Source organism: Pongo abelii, chromosome 10, assembly GCF_028885655.2.
Source record: "Pongo abelii isolate AG06213 chromosome 10, NHGRI_mPonAbe1-v2.0_pri, whole genome shotgun sequence".
Taxonomy (NCBI): domain Eukaryota; kingdom Metazoa; phylum Chordata; class Mammalia; order Primates; family Hominidae; genus Pongo; species Pongo abelii.
In genome coordinates, this window is record NC_071995.2 from 120,962,785 (window position 1) to 120,977,576 (window position 14,792).

Genomic DNA, 14,792 nt, shown 5'->3' on the forward strand with positions numbered 1-14,792 from the left:
GTTTCTGCACTGAATATGGTCCATGGGTTGCCACTTTGCAACCTCAGCTTTAGGGCTTATCTCCTCCCAGGAAACTGATTTTAACTTTTTAAGTTAAAAATGTGTATATAAGTAATACATGTTTATTTTGGAAATTAGAAAATACAGGCCAGGTGTGGTGGCTCATGCCTGTAATCCCAGCATTTTGGGAGGTTGAGGCGGGAGGACTGCCTGAGCCCAGGAGTTCGAGACCAGCCTGGGCAACATAGGGAAATTCCATCTCTACAAAAAATTAAACATTAGCTGGGTGTGGTGGTGCCCACCTGTGGTCACAGCTACTCGGGAGACTGAGGTAGGAGGATAGCTTGGGCAGGGGAAGTTGAGGCTACAGTGAGCCATGATCACACCAATGTGACAGTGAGACCCTGTCTCAAAAAAAAAAAAGAAAGAAAATATAGGTAAACATAAAGACAAAAAAGCAGGGCATGGTGGCTCACACCTGTAATTCCAGCACCTCGGGAGGCTGAGGCAGGGGGATCACTTGAGGTCAGGAATTCGAGACGAGACCAGGCTGGGCAGCATGGCGAGACCCCATCTCTATAAAAAATACAAAAATTAGCAGGGCACGGTGGTGTGCACCTGTGGTCCTGCTACTTGGGAAGTTGAGGTGGGAGGATCGCCTGAGCCCTGGAGGTTGAGGGTGCTGTGAGCCATGATGGCACCACTCCACTCCAGTCCAGGTGAAAGAGCCAGATCCCGTCTCAAAAAAAAAAAAAAAAAAAAAGTGGCTGGACATGTAAACTTACCAAGGAGACATGTCTTGAGATAAAGGAAGGCAACTCAAAGGATGGACTTTCAAACACTTGCAACCAGCATTGGGAACAGTAGTAGGTTGGAGAAGAGGGAAGTCTAGAACTCATGCCTGAAAACTGCCAGTCATCCAGCCCATTTTTCCTTACAGACATTTGGAAATAAGTTAATGGAGCCATTTTGGTGAGAGCCCTCTGTTCCCTTCAGGAGGCCTTTGTCAGGAAGAGGGTGGGGCAGGGTACTCATCCCCCCACCCAAATCTGGAACTGAAACCAGCTTCAAAGCCGAGTGCAGAGCCAGCGAGGTGGCTCATGCCTGTAATCCCAGCACTTTGGGAGTCCAAGGCAGGCCTCACTTGAGGTCAGGAGTTTCAGACCAGCCTGGCCAACATGGTGATTGCACCACTGTGCTCCAGCCTTGGATGACAGAGCAAGACTCTGTCTCAAAAAACAAAACAACAATAAAACAAAGCAGAGTGCAGGAGTGGCTGTGGACTCTGGATGCCCTGCTAGGATTAGGATGGGTGTTCCTGGCTCATGGGCCTCACTGGTTCTTCTGATGCCCTGCCACCCCCACCCCAGACTGGCTTTGAGCCCCGGAAACCTTGACAGCTTTCTAGAGGTGTCTGTCAGTGAGGTTGTGCCACGCGAAGTTGCCGTTTCTGCAGGTCAAACAGTGGTGGACTATTGGCAATTTCTAGGCACCTCTGGTCTGGTTGATCCAAATCCTCCAACCTGTGGCACATTTATTTAGCGCTCATTTTGTGCCAGCCTGCCTGCTAAGCAACTTATAGCTATTTTTATTTGTATTTATTTTTCTTTTTGAGACAGGGCCTCGCTCTGTCGCCCAGGCTAGAGTGCAATGGCGCAATCTCGGCTCACTGCAACCTCCACCTCCGGGATTCAAGCGATTCTCCTGCCTTAGCCTCCCAAGTAGCTGGGATTACAGGGGTGCACGACCACGACCGGCTAATTTTTGTTATTTTTAGTAGAGACAGGGTTTCACCGTGTTGGCCTGGCTGGTCTCGAACTTCTGGCCTCAAGCGATCCACCCGCCTGGGCCTCCCAAAGTGCTAGGATTACAGGCATGAGCCACCGCGCCCCACTATAGCCATTTTTAAACTGTCGCAAGTTTCTGAGAAACCGGGATTGTTCACCATTTGACAGAGAAGAAAACTCTGGCTCAGATACTCCCCTTTTAGAATTGTTTCGGGGGCTGGCTCGTCCGTCAAACTTTAAAAAAATAACAACAGCATGCTGAGTTGAAGTTAAAAGAGCTGGGGTCTGGAGGTCGCTGGGCTCAGGGGCGCTGCCACTCAACAGCTGCGCCGAGCTGGGGACGCGCAGGGGAAGCAAGTTCCCAGCTCTGTGGACTCCAGGTCTGAGAAAAATCCTGTCGGTATTCACCCACCCAGTGTTCCCATCAATACGATGAGAATAATGGGGACAACAGCCACCAGGTCCGGGAAAGTCAGGCGTGAGCTGCGAGGAGTCGGTACCGCCCGGCAGGGGAAAGCAGGGCATGGAGGCCGAGGAGCCCCACCCGCACCCACCACGTGGAGCCGGCCGGGCCTGCGGCGACGCCGCAGGGCGACTCCCGGGGCGCGGAGCGGGGCGGGGGCGGGACTAGCACGGCCCCACTCCGCCGACGCCTCTCCCAGGCCGCGACACCGGCGAGCCGCTCCCCCCGGCCACCGTGTCCCTCAGCACCCGCGGACGCCGGGAGAGGAGGAGGTGGCGAGGGGCACGGCCGGGAGGCGTGGCCTCCGCTTCCCTTTTTTTTTTGGTCCGCCTAGCTAAGGAAAGGTTCCCCTGCGCCTTTAAGAGGCCGACGCGGGCAGCCGATTGGCCCAGAAGCCTCGGTGACGTCACGCCGGGGCCGGAGCCCTCCCCCTCCCGCCGCGCCGCGCGCTCGCGGACAGTCGGCGCGCGGGCCGGGCCGGGCCGGCGCCCCTCAGCCTTGCGGGCTTGTAGCGTTGCCCCGGGCTCCGGGGGATGCCCCCGGCCGAGCCCTTCTCATGGCCGCCGACGTCTTCATGTGCTCCCCGCGCCGGCCCCGCAGCCGGGGCCGCCAGGTGCTGCTCAAGCCCCAGGTGCCCGAGGACGACGACGACTCGGACACGGATGAGCCGTCCCCGCCGCCCGCCTCCGGCGCGGCCACCCCGGCCCGGGCCCACGCGAGCGCCGCGCCACCGCCGCCTCGGGCCGGGCCGGGCCGCGAGGAACCTCCGCGCCGCCAGCAGATCATCCACAGCGGCCACTTCATGGTGTCGTCGCCGCACCGAGAGCACCCGCCCAAGAAGGGCTACGATTTCGACACGGTCAACAAACAGACGTGCCAGACCTACAGCTTCGGCAAGACTAGCTCCTGCCACCTGTCCATCGACGCCTCACTCACCAAGCTCTTCGAGTGCATGACTTTGGCCTACAGGTAGGGACCCCCGCGACCCCCTGAGGCCCCGGCCGGAGGCCCCTGTTTGACAAAACAAGCGTGGAGGGAAGGGCCGCCTGGCAACCCCGTGGCTTCGTGTATTCCCTTTGGGTCTTCCTCCTTCGGGAGGGTTTATGGATCTGGGGTTCCCCGCGTTGCCAGAGGGGCCGGGGTCCTGGCCTCTTCTCCTGCCAGCGGTGCCGGGGTCCTTTCGGGTTCACGTTCCCCATCCAGGCCCTCCCCTCCAGTGTCCTGGGGCCACCGATCTTGGACGAGGAAGAGGTATAAACACTGGCTGCATCTTGTGTTACCCGACTCTATCGACTCCTTCCTCCAAACGCTTTATGTGTTTCCCCCATATCCAGCAGCGGTCAGGACCACCTGTTCGGGGTAACTGGAGGCCGGCTCTGCTGTTTAATGGTGTTGTAACACCTCGGAGCCTGTTTCCTCCTTTATAAAAGGGGAATGACTGTAGTGTCTGCTTCCAAGGGGCTGTTGTGGGGATGGAGTGAGATAGGTAAATTGCTTATTCCAGTGCTTGGCCAGACTTAGGTGTCCCTGCACCTGGAGGCTGGCCCCCTTACGACCTCATCGGGAGGCCCTCCCCCATCTCGGGAGGGCCTTGGGTGCCTCCTAAGAAGACTTTTGGTGCCACAGCTGTTGGAGGTGCAGTCTGTCCTTCTGGCAAGTTGGAGGGTTTTCTGGCCGGTCCTGAAACATTATATGAGGGAGATGTCATTGTTGAGGGCAGATATCCCAGACACCATTCTGACATGTGGATTCGGCTCTGGGCAGAGATTCCTCTTTTCCAAGTCACAGAAAATGCCTGGCCCTCAAAGATTAAAGCACTTTTTCACTCTCTCTCCCTTTCCCATTATGAATATTAGGTATTTGCTGCAGGTAACTTTTCTGTCTGCGCAACAGAACTTCTTTGGACCGGCAGCAGCGGCCTTGAGCAGCTTGGCCCTGCAGAAAGCTCATGATAGGATCTCTGCTGAGTTAAGCTTATTGCATTAGGAGCTGGACTAGCGGGGGCTGTCTTAGGTCTGCTCTGGAGGCATCTCGGGAGAAGTTTCCTAGGAGACTCCATAAACAGCGTAATAAAAGAGCAGGAATATCTTGCCCCCCTCACCTCACCTTTTTAAGAGAGCTGTGAGCCCCAAGCATATCCAGGTTTAAATGTTATGCTTTTACCTGGAGTTAAAATATTAGATACTTAGCCCTGGATGGCACCCCCCTCACCGCCGCGGTCCCTGGAATAAACGATTAGTCAACTTGTTCTTTGTTATGTTCCTGAAACACCCCTATTTCCTCTCTTGAAAGTTTCCCTGATGATCTGTTCCCGTAGCTCCTCCTCCGATCCCCCTTACCCGGCACATTGGTCAGTCTGTGCTGATTCTCTGGTCTTGCCAGTTTGAGCTGGCACTGAGCCTGTAAAGATGTTCTGCTTTTTAAAAAACAAATGGTGTTGAGGCTGCAGCCCTGTGCGCCCTCCAGTCTGATTTTGAGCAGTTCCATTGGAATCAAACCTGACTGGATCGCAGCATATGCTATGCCTTGAGAGAGCCTTTTCAAACAAAGCTCGAGGTGAAAGACTGGAATGTATCTTATTAAGAAACTTAATCCTCTTCTTTATTTTAATATAAACTTCTACATATACAGTGAGAGAATGGATGAGTCACGGGGGGCATGGACTGGAAAGGTCTCACTTAAGTAAGCTCTGCTAAATGAAAACTAAGTCAGTCTCCCCTTTGCACTCTGTTTGGATAACCTAAAGGCTTATTAAACAACACCAAAGAATTTTAGTAATGGCATTTTTTTTTTCATTTCTCTCAAAAATATTTTGGCAGCTGGCCATTGCTCAGTTAACTTTCTTGATTGCAAAATGCACCATCAGTTTGGTGCAAGAAGGTTACCTTGCTGTCTTGGCTCTCTCACTTTCGCTGCTTTTCCCTGTGCCTAAGGTCTCCTGCTGTCTAAGGTCGGCCACCTAAGGTCTAGCACCACAGGCCCTCAGATGGGATCTGTCCAGTCATTTCTCATGAAGATGCCCTTTGTCTGTCTGTGTGAGGCTGGTTTGTCCAGCGCTGGGTTTAGTTGGCAGTGTAGAACTTTGGTATGGATGACAGACGAATGACTCAAAACCAGTTGTCTGGGCTGTAGTCTGTGGCACAGAAAGAAGCTAGAGGAAGGTGAGTTTCTGACCCCAGCTCTCCTAGTGAGGACTGCTACCTGGCTTTCAGGGAAGGAAGGTTGAGATTGGAGGCAACGTGGGGCGTGGTGGCTCATGTCTGTAGTCCCAGCACTTTGGGAGGCCGAGGTGGAGGATTGCTTGAGCCCAGGAGTTCAAGATCAGCCTGGGCAATGTAGCAGGACCCCCATCTCTAAAAAAGAAAAAGAAAGAAGAAAAAAAGGGATTGGGGGCAGGGCAGAAAGAAGACTTAACCTCAGAGCCTGTCTGGCTTCCATCCTGGTGGGGTTCGTGCCTTCCCTGCTGGCTATCTGGGTCCTCCCCTCCTGCCCGAGCTGAGGAAGGCCAGCTGGGTCTCCTCTTCTGTGTGACTGTTTCTGGCCTAGGTTCTTTCTAACTTCAACTTCCTGTCTGTCGCCTGGCCTCTTCGTTCTAGCTGTCTAACTCTCCGTGGTACACTCTGCTTTTTTTTGTTGTTGTTTGATTTCCTGTTAGCTGCCGCCTCCCAGCTGTTTCCAGATGAGGTTCAACAGCTCTTTGGGGAGGAACCAAGTGCAGGGGAAGTTGTGGTTATTTTTTACCGAGTCCTGAGAAGTGGCCTAGGGATTCTGACTGTGATCCATTCCTGAACTGGCAGGGCTTCACTTCCTGAAGGGTCTTTGCCCGGGGCTGACTTTGGGTGGGGAACAGGGTGTTTGAGGACTTGGATGTGAGTGTGCCCAGGGCCTGCTGGGTAGGGAACCGTGCAGATGGGATTCCTTGTCCTTCTCACTTTGTTTTGCTGAGAAGCCCTGTGGCGAAGGGTCTTGATTTGGTCCAGAAACATGTGCTCAATTATTGGGACATTTTGGAGAGAAGGGGTTGCCTTTCCCCGAGGCAAACCAGGTGTTAATGATGGAAAAAATCCCTAAGCATACATTTTCTGAAGTCTAAGAATGCTATTCAATGGGAAAGATAAAATTTCCCTGCAAGGTGGAAGTGAGGATCAGCAGAGATAACCTCTGGGAATGCAGCTGGGAATGGGGCTAGTGCCTGGCAAGTAACACACAAGAGGAGGGTTTAACGGGCTCCGCATAGCAAGTGGGTTATGGCAGAATTTTAGTTCTGCATCTGCATTCATCAGTTCTATGAACTGAAGGAAATAGTGTATCTAACCAGGGTCTTAGCTGAGCTTTCGAATGCCTGCTTGACAAATACTAAATAGAAGCATTCTTGATTTGGCCGGGTGCTTTCTGAGGCTCTACAATGGAGCTATGTACTGTAGAACATAGTTCATGGTTCTTGCCCTCTTAACACTGTAAGGAATGTCACACATGTATATCCTCCACACAGAATTTCCTTTTTTTGAGATAGGGTCTCGCTCTGTTGCCCAGTCTGGAGGATAGTGATGTGATCACAGCTCACTGCAGCCTTGACCTCCCAGGCTCAAGCAATCCTCTTGTCTCAGCCTCTTGAGTAGCTGGGACTGTGAGCATGCACTACTATGCCTGGCTAATTTTTTATTTTTTGTAGATATGGGGTGTTGCTATGCCTCTCAGGATGGTCTTGAACTCCTGGCCTTAAGCAGTCCTTCCACCTCAGCCTTCCAAAGCGATGAGATTATAGGAGTGAGCTATTGTGCCCAGCCCCCACCTACAGATTCTGAACACTTGAGTGTGTACCTTTTTGTGGTTGGTTTTGGTTCCATTTCTTTGCCTTTTTAGAAACTCCTTATTTCAGGGAGCGTTGGTATGAATATTTCCGGTGGTGGGGGGAAGAGATAGTCTTTTTCTGTATTTAGAGATAAGCAGTTTCTGGAAAATAGGTTTCTGTTTAAGAAGTGGGTGTTTGGAGAGACTTAAATTAGGGCTTGGAAGATAGCCTTGGGATGTAAGTTTCTAAAAAGTGGCCCCCTCCACGAATGCTTTGTATAGTAACCCTTCATTCTTTTTTTTTTTTTTTTTGAGACGGAGTTTCGCTCATGTTGCCCAGTCTGGAGTGCAATGGTGCGATCTCGGCTCACTGCAACCTCCGCCTCCTGAGCTCAAGTGATTCTCCTGCCTTAGCCTCCCAAGTAGCAAGGATTACAGGCATGCACCACCACGCCCAACTAATTTTGTATTTTTAGTAGAAATGGGGTTTCTCCATGTTGGTCAGGCTGGTCTCGAACTCCCAACCTCAGGTGATCTGCCTGCCTCAGCCTCCCAAAATGCTGGGATCACAGGCGTGAGCCACTGCGCCCGGCTAACCCTTCATTCTTGATCAAAGCGGGAATCTATGCCAGACTTAAGGAGTAGCAAGGGCTAAAGGTTAGAGCGCTGTGTCCTCCAAACTTTGAGTTTTCAATAGAGGTACCGTCTAATGCTAGGCACAGTTAACCAGTTGTAAGTGGAAACCTTTCATGCAAATACTAAATTGGTTTTTCTCTTTTGCAGTCATACCGAAGATAAGCAGTGTTTCTTCTCCTGCATTCTTCAGTCTTTAACCATTAGATAGTGTGCCATTGCAGGGTGTGCACTGAGGTGGGAGCCGGGGCTGCAGAGATGAAACTGAGTTGGGAGCCGGGGCTGCAGAAATGAAAAACACAGTCTCTCTCCTCAAGGGGCTCACAGGCTAGGCGTGGGGACAGATAGACAGTTATAAAACAGTTAGTAAGGGCTGTGATAACTGTGACCAGGTCTTGTGACACTACTGAGAAGGATGTCTCAGCCAGATTGTGTGTGTGTGTGTGTGTGTGTTGACATGACCAGGAGCAGTGCGGATGGTTTTCCTGACATCAGGGTTTAATGTGTATCTCCCCTTTAGCTGTTAACTCTCAAAGATTACCGATTACATTACCCAACAGGAAGCCCCAGTGCTCCCCGCTTTAGTGGTGCGGGACCAAACTTCCATTGCTTGTAGACGCTGGTTGGTTCATTGCCCACATGCTGGAAGGGGAGGAAGGAGAGGAAGGGGAGGAAGACTTGGGGAAAGAGTCCAGGTGACGAGGTTAGAGGAGAGGATGGAGGGAGGTTATTTTCCGGGTGGGAGAAGAAAAGAGAATTCATACAGACTGAACATTTACTATGTTCCACATTCTCTTTCCATGACCTTTTTTGTTGTTGTTTGAGACGGAGTTTGGTCTTGTCACCCAGGCTGGAGGGCAGTGGCGCGATCTCGGCTCACTGCAACCTCCGCCTCCCAGGTTCAAGCGATTCTCCTGCCTCAGCTTTCCAAGTAGCTGGGATTACAGGTATGCATCACCACGCCCAGCCAAGTTTTTGTATTTTTAGTAGAGACAGGATTTTGCCATGTTGGCCAGGCTGATCTCAAACTTCTGACCTCAAGTGATCGGCCAGTCTCAGCCTCCCAAAGTGCTGAGGTTACAGGCGTGAGCCACTGTGCCTGGCCTCTTAACATGATCTTAAGCAACTCACACAACAACCGTCTCAGGTAGGTGGTGGTGGAATCCTCATTTTAAAAAATAAATAAGTAAATAAAAAATAAAAAACCAAAGCTCAGAAGTTAATTAGCTGTGTTGCCGAGAGGTTACACAACATGTCCACGGAAAAGTGTCTCGAGGAGAAGAGTGACCTACCTCATCTGCCCACAAAAGCCCGGCTTCTGTTAGAGGAGAGTGCAAATGCCAGTTCCTCTCCAGAGGGGGAAACCCAGATGGGGAAGGTGGATGCCTCGGGCCACTCCATGTCTCTCTGTGGCTGCCCTCCCTGCTGGTGAAACCGTGTGCTTCCCAGAGTGCATGAACGTCACATCCCCCTGGAAGCCACCCTGATGTCATTCAGCCTGTGTCATTATGTGATCCTGGCTTATCAGAATCCCTGCCGTCTTCACCTTTGACTTCCCCGCTAAGCCTAACAGCTTCAGCACATCCTAGGAGATTAAGAATCATCTGTGGATTGAAAGGGACACTCAGGGACCTGGAAGCCAACTTTATAATCTGTAGCTAATTTTTTTTTTTTTTTTTTGAGATGGAGTCTCGCTCTGTCGCCCAGGCTGGAGTGCAGTGGCGCGATCTGGGCTCACTGCACTGCAACCTCCGCCTCCTGGGTTCAAGCGATTCTCCTGCCTCAGCCTCCTGAGTAGCTGGGATTACAGGCACATGCCACCACACCTGGCTAATTTTTGTATTTTTGGTAGAGACGGGGTTTCACCATGTTGGTCAGGCTGTTTTTTTGTTTGTTTGTTTTTCTTTTCTTACTTGCAGGCTAACAAGTTAGGTGAATTGTGTTTATCTTGAGCTCTGCAGAGACAAACACAACCTTTATGGAACGGTGCTTTAGGGGACATTGGTGTGGAGTGGGACAACAAGAGAAGTGCTTTTGCTGGATGGTGTTTGTATCGTGGCTTGCTTGGACAGGTGTGGTGGGCAGATTAATGGCCCCCCAAAGATGTGCACATCCTCATCTACAGAACCTGTGACTGCGCTAGGTTATATGGCAAAGGCGAATTAAGGTTACAGATGGAATTAAGGTTGCTGGTCTACTGACCTTAAAATAGGGAGATTATCTGGATTATCTGAGTGAGCCTGGGTGTAATCACAGGGGTCCTTAAAATTAAGAGGGAATCAAAGAGAGAACCAGAGAGTGAGCAGCGGAGGAAGGACGTCAGCTGCTGTTGGCAGCTTTGAAGATGGAGGAAAGCCACGGGATTGGGAATATGGGCCCCTCAGAGCTGGAAAAGGCGAGGGGACGGGTTCTCCCCCAGAGCTTCTGGGAAGAACGCAGCCCTGCTGAATCTTGTGAGACCCAAATCAGACCTCTGACCTCTAGAACTGTAAAATCATAAAGTCTGTTGTTCTAAGCCACTAAGTTTGCGGTAATTTGTTACAGTGACAACAGGAAACTCATCTTCACTCTTCTCCCACCACAGGAGAGCAGAGGAGCCCACGCCGGGCTTAAGATTGAGCTATGCCGTGGGTCCTCGGCACCAGCGAGGGGATCTAGTGATAGGAGGGCCCTGGTTATAAAAGGAAAGGTTTGTAAAGTGGATCCTTGTTCCCTGGTATAATTTCTATAATAGGGTATTGTAGAAAGTTAATTTTCCTTTTTTTAAAGGATTTATGTGATGGCTGATGAGAGCCTGAGCTCGCATTCCCTAGAATCAAATTACTTCTTGGGTGTAAAATGTGCAGTCCAGATAGCCAGTGTCTTAGGTGATTACTTTCTGTATTTTGTTGGAGTTCTCTTGTCTGTGATTAGAATTCAGGCCACAGGGTGTGTGTTTTTGGCAGAGTTCTCTGGCCGCGTGGATCAGGGACCCTCGTGCTGGCCTGTGGAATGGGGGTGCCGGTCACCTCATGCTAATTCCAGGACTGTGAGGACTGGCCGATTTCAGTGGAGACTGGTCCTGGGTTCCAGGCAGTGCCAGGTCCCCCGCAGGGGAGATGCTCCTCTTCACTGTCCGGCCAGACGCCTTGAAGAGACTGGCTCTCACAGGCCAGCCCTGCCGTCTTTGCAGCCCTGCTTCTTGCGCTGCCGCCGGCTGTCACCCACCACCCTGTTTCTTTTCTGGTACAAAGCTCTGCTCCTGGGAGCTTCTGGATCCGCCCAGCTTGAGCCTGCCATGGCCTGTATCTCACATATGGACCTTGCTATGAGCTTCCTGGGACCATCAACACTCTTGGCGGTTGTCTAATTGAATTAGCCCTATGAGGGCTAATTGAGAGGGAGCCTGGCTGGCCGGGCCCTAGAGCATGAGGCTGGCTATGAGCTGGGTTTGGCCGCACCAGCACGAATGCTTTTTCCCTCCAGAAGTATTAATCAGGCACATCCTGTTGTGTGCAGGCACGGTTCTAGCCCTTGGGGATACAGTGGTAAGCAAGGCGGGTTAGTCCTCTCCCCTCATGGGACTTCCATGCTAGTGGGGGGATTGTCAGCACATCAGGTCTTATATTGTGAGTGCAGGCAAGAATAGAAGATGAAGGCTTGAGAGTACTGGAGGGTGGGTGGCTACTTTAGGCTGGGTAGAGAAGTCCTCTGGAGGAGGTGACCTTTCTGGGTGAACTCTGAAACCTAAGTGTCAAGTAGGAGCCAGGCACAATGGTCGTTCCAGGTGCGGGAAGAGGCCCAGGCAGAGGCCTTCGCTGGAGTGAGCTTGGCGCATCGCAAGGTTAGAAAGAAGGCCGACTTGGCCAGAATGTTGAGGGCAGGAGTGAGTGGCAGGAGGTAAGATAGAAGAGGCAAGGGGCCTTGTGGGCCAGGGTAGGAAGTTAGGAGATGGTTTTGGTGGCACTGGGGAGTACTGGTTCATCTCCACAGGGCGGCTTGGGCCAGTCTACAGGAGACGGGTCTAGGGAGGGTGAGAGCAGGAGTGAGGCTACCAGTTGGGCGGTTGTGGAGCTCCAGCCTCAGACTAGGACGGTAGCAGCGAGGTGGTGAGGAGCTGGATTCAGGGTGGTTTTTGGACTTGCTGGTGAATTGGACCTGGCAGATGAAAGGAAGAAAGGAATCAACAGTGACTCTGAGGTTTGGCCTGGGCAGCCGGGGCCATTACTGAAATGAAGAAGGCTGGGGAAGGAGCGGTCAGCTGTGAAGCTGGGGTATGTCACGCTGAGGACACCACAGTGCACAAAGCTCGGCTGCCTGGGGGCTGCCCTGACAGCCAGAGCTGTGGGCGGGCAGCTTCCCTGAGAAGGGCTGAGGGCTGTCAGTGTGGTGGACATCACAGCCGCCTACTTTGCCCTACCCAGGTGCCCTAGGTTTCTTCTTGCTCCCCTGCCCCTCCCGCTCTGCTGTCCCTCTCCAGGGGAGGCTTTGGAGTTTGGAGCTTGCGTTCTGAGTGGCGTGGAATATGCACCTCCTGCGGGCTGTTTCTGCTCAGCTGAGTCTGGTGGTGCTGGAGAAATACTGTCTGCTTTGAATACCCTAGAGACCTCTCCAAGCCCAGCATTCTTGATGTATTTGGGAGTTGACTGCACCATCAGAAAAATCTCCTAGAAGGAGGCAGTAGAGAAGGGGTGATTTTGGTAGCTCCAGAAGGGGCTCCAGCATCTGGAGAAAGAATTCTAGGAACAGGATTCCATGTCATCCACCTTTAAGTCTCGGAAGTAAGCATGAAGAATCCCAATGGTGAAGAGGAAAGACTGAGGAGTCAGAAAAAGCTCCTACAAGAAGATGGAGCAGCTCCTGCAAAGAGGTGGCTGTGGGTAGAAGCAGCCACCTGGGGCAGTTTTCAGGCATTGGAGAGGAAAGCAGCTTCTCTGTTGAGGAATATTCTACGAGTGGGCGATCCACTATGAAAGCTGGTTACTATTCCTTCCTTCTAGGCCTGTGGGCAGGGAAGGAGGGCGGCCGTGTTTGCTCTGCTCCCATGAGGCAAATTCGGTCACCAAAACAAAAAACAGCTTCTTATGTAGAAAGTAGGGGAATTAGCCTGGTTTTCGGATATTCACCCAGTATTCTAGCTTTTTAAAGAACAGCCTGAAGAGGCTGGGTGCAGTGGCTCATGTCTGTAACCTCAGCACCATGGGCGGTTGAGGCGGGAGGACTGCCTGAGCCCAGGAGTTTGAGACCAGCCTGGTCAATGTAGCGAGACCCCTATCTCTACAAAAAAAAAAAAAAAAAAAAAAAAAAAGAAATTAGCTGGGTGTGGTGGTGCCTGTCTGTAATCCCAGCTGCTGGGGAGGCTGGGGCAAAAGGATCCCTTGAGCCTAGGAAGTGGAGGCTGCAGAGCTATAATCATACCACTGCACTCCAGCCTGGATGACAGAGCAAGACCCTGTCTCAAACAAGCAAACAAACAAATAAAACAGAACACCCTGAAGAACCTCTTCATATGGTTACATGGTCACATGGTAACCAGCACGTTCACAATGGGCTGCCTCATTTTAAGACTGGCAGTTGGGACCTGCCCAGATAACTTGATACTAAGCTTTTTAGAGAAAGTGAATCAATAAATTCCTTTTATTTATTAAAAGGAAACGCTTTCAGTGCATTCTTAAAACAGTATATAATTATCCTAGCTTGGTGTTTTAAACAACTGTTTTCTAGTTGAGTAGCAGGGTCTTTTAAATTGCCTCTTTTGTCTTTAAATTATCAAGCAGATCTTTCTCTGCCTTGAAGCAGAAAACTCTTTCATCCGTTTGTAGTCAGGCTTTTTTCTTTTTAACACAACTTTCTGTAAGTGTAATTTACATAGCATAAAATGCACCCATTGTAAGTGTAAGGTTCAGTGATTTTTTTTTTAGTTGTGCAGTCATTGTCACAGCCCAGTGCTGGGACATTCCATCACCTCAGTAAGATCCCCAGAGTACATCCATGTTGTAGCACACATCAGGTATTTAGTTCATTTTAATGCTGAATAGTCTTCAGTTTTTTGGATGTACCACATTTTGTTTTCCTGACATGTTTTTGAGGGGACACCTAGTACCTTTGTGATTCGCGTATTGACTTCCCATTTCCTATAATAAGGCTCTTATAGAATCAGCTAGGAACTTCCTTACAGGATGAGAAGAAGGAAATGGCTGTGAGGTATGTGGAAAGATGATGGGATTGGAAGCCACAAGACAGTGGTGCAGCTGATTAGCATGTGCCCCTTAGCTCCTCTAAGTCTTGGTGCCCATGAGGGTGGAGGATGCAAGAGAGAGGCTTAGACTGGAGCCATGGTTGCCAACCTTGCTCTTCTTCCATGGCTTTCTGTTTTGAAGGATGTTACCTTAGGAACAAAGTGCACTCCGTAATGTAAAAAGAAACAAACTACCAGTATATGCCACAACATGGAGGAATCTCAGAAACATTATGTTGAATGAAATAAGCCTTACCCAGCCGGGTGTGGTGACTCACACCTGTAATCCCAGTACTTTGCGAGGCCAAGGCAGGCAGATCATTTGAGGTCAGGCGTTTGAGACCAGCCTGGCCAACATGGCGAAACCCTGTCTCTACCAAAAATACAAAAAATTAGCTGGTGTGGTGGCACACACCTGTAATCCCAGCTACTCGGGAGGCTGAGGCAGGAGAATCTCTTGAACCCAAGAGGCAGAGGTTACAGTGAGCCGAGATCTTACCACTGCCCTCCATCCTGGGCAACAGAGCGAGACTCTGTCTCAAAAAAAAAAAAAAAACAAACACATAACAAAATAAGATGGATTAATGGATGGAGAGATGGCTTAGTGGTTATAATTGTAAGAATTCAGGTGGTGGGTACTTGAGTATTCATTGTACAGTTCTTTCAACTTTCCCTGTATGTTTGATAATTTTCTTAATAAAATGTTAGGAAAATTGCATTTATTTGAAGGATGACCATCATGGCTTTATCATGAGCAAGTAAATACTTTTAAAAACATTGATCTACCTGAAGCTATCTTCCCAGAAATAAAAAATATTGAAAACAACTTTTGCAGTGAAGTACTGATACATGCTGCAACATGGAAGAACCTTGGAAACGCTGCACTAGGTGAAAGAAGCCA

At 50.6% G+C, this 14,792-nt stretch overlaps 1 protein-coding gene across 4 annotated transcripts in view; it reads left to right on the forward strand.

Annotated features, from left to right (window-relative positions):
- Positions 1–2,692: 2,692 nt before the first annotated feature.
- Positions 2,693–14,792, forward strand: part of MLXIP (MLX interacting protein) — a 67,373-nt gene continuing 55,273 nt past the window's right edge. For 2 of the 4 annotated variants that reach the window (XR_008512414.2, XM_024256780.3), the window contains exon 1: positions 2,693–3,219. Coding sequence is in view for 2 of the 4 variants with exons in the window: in XM_024256780.3 (XP_024112548.1) it covers positions 2,807–3,219 (413 nt within the window). In the remaining 2 variants the exon portion in view is untranslated. The remainder of the gene's footprint in view (positions 3,220–14,792) is intronic. The other 2 variants (XR_008512415.2, XM_024256781.3) reach the window with 1 other exon arrangement.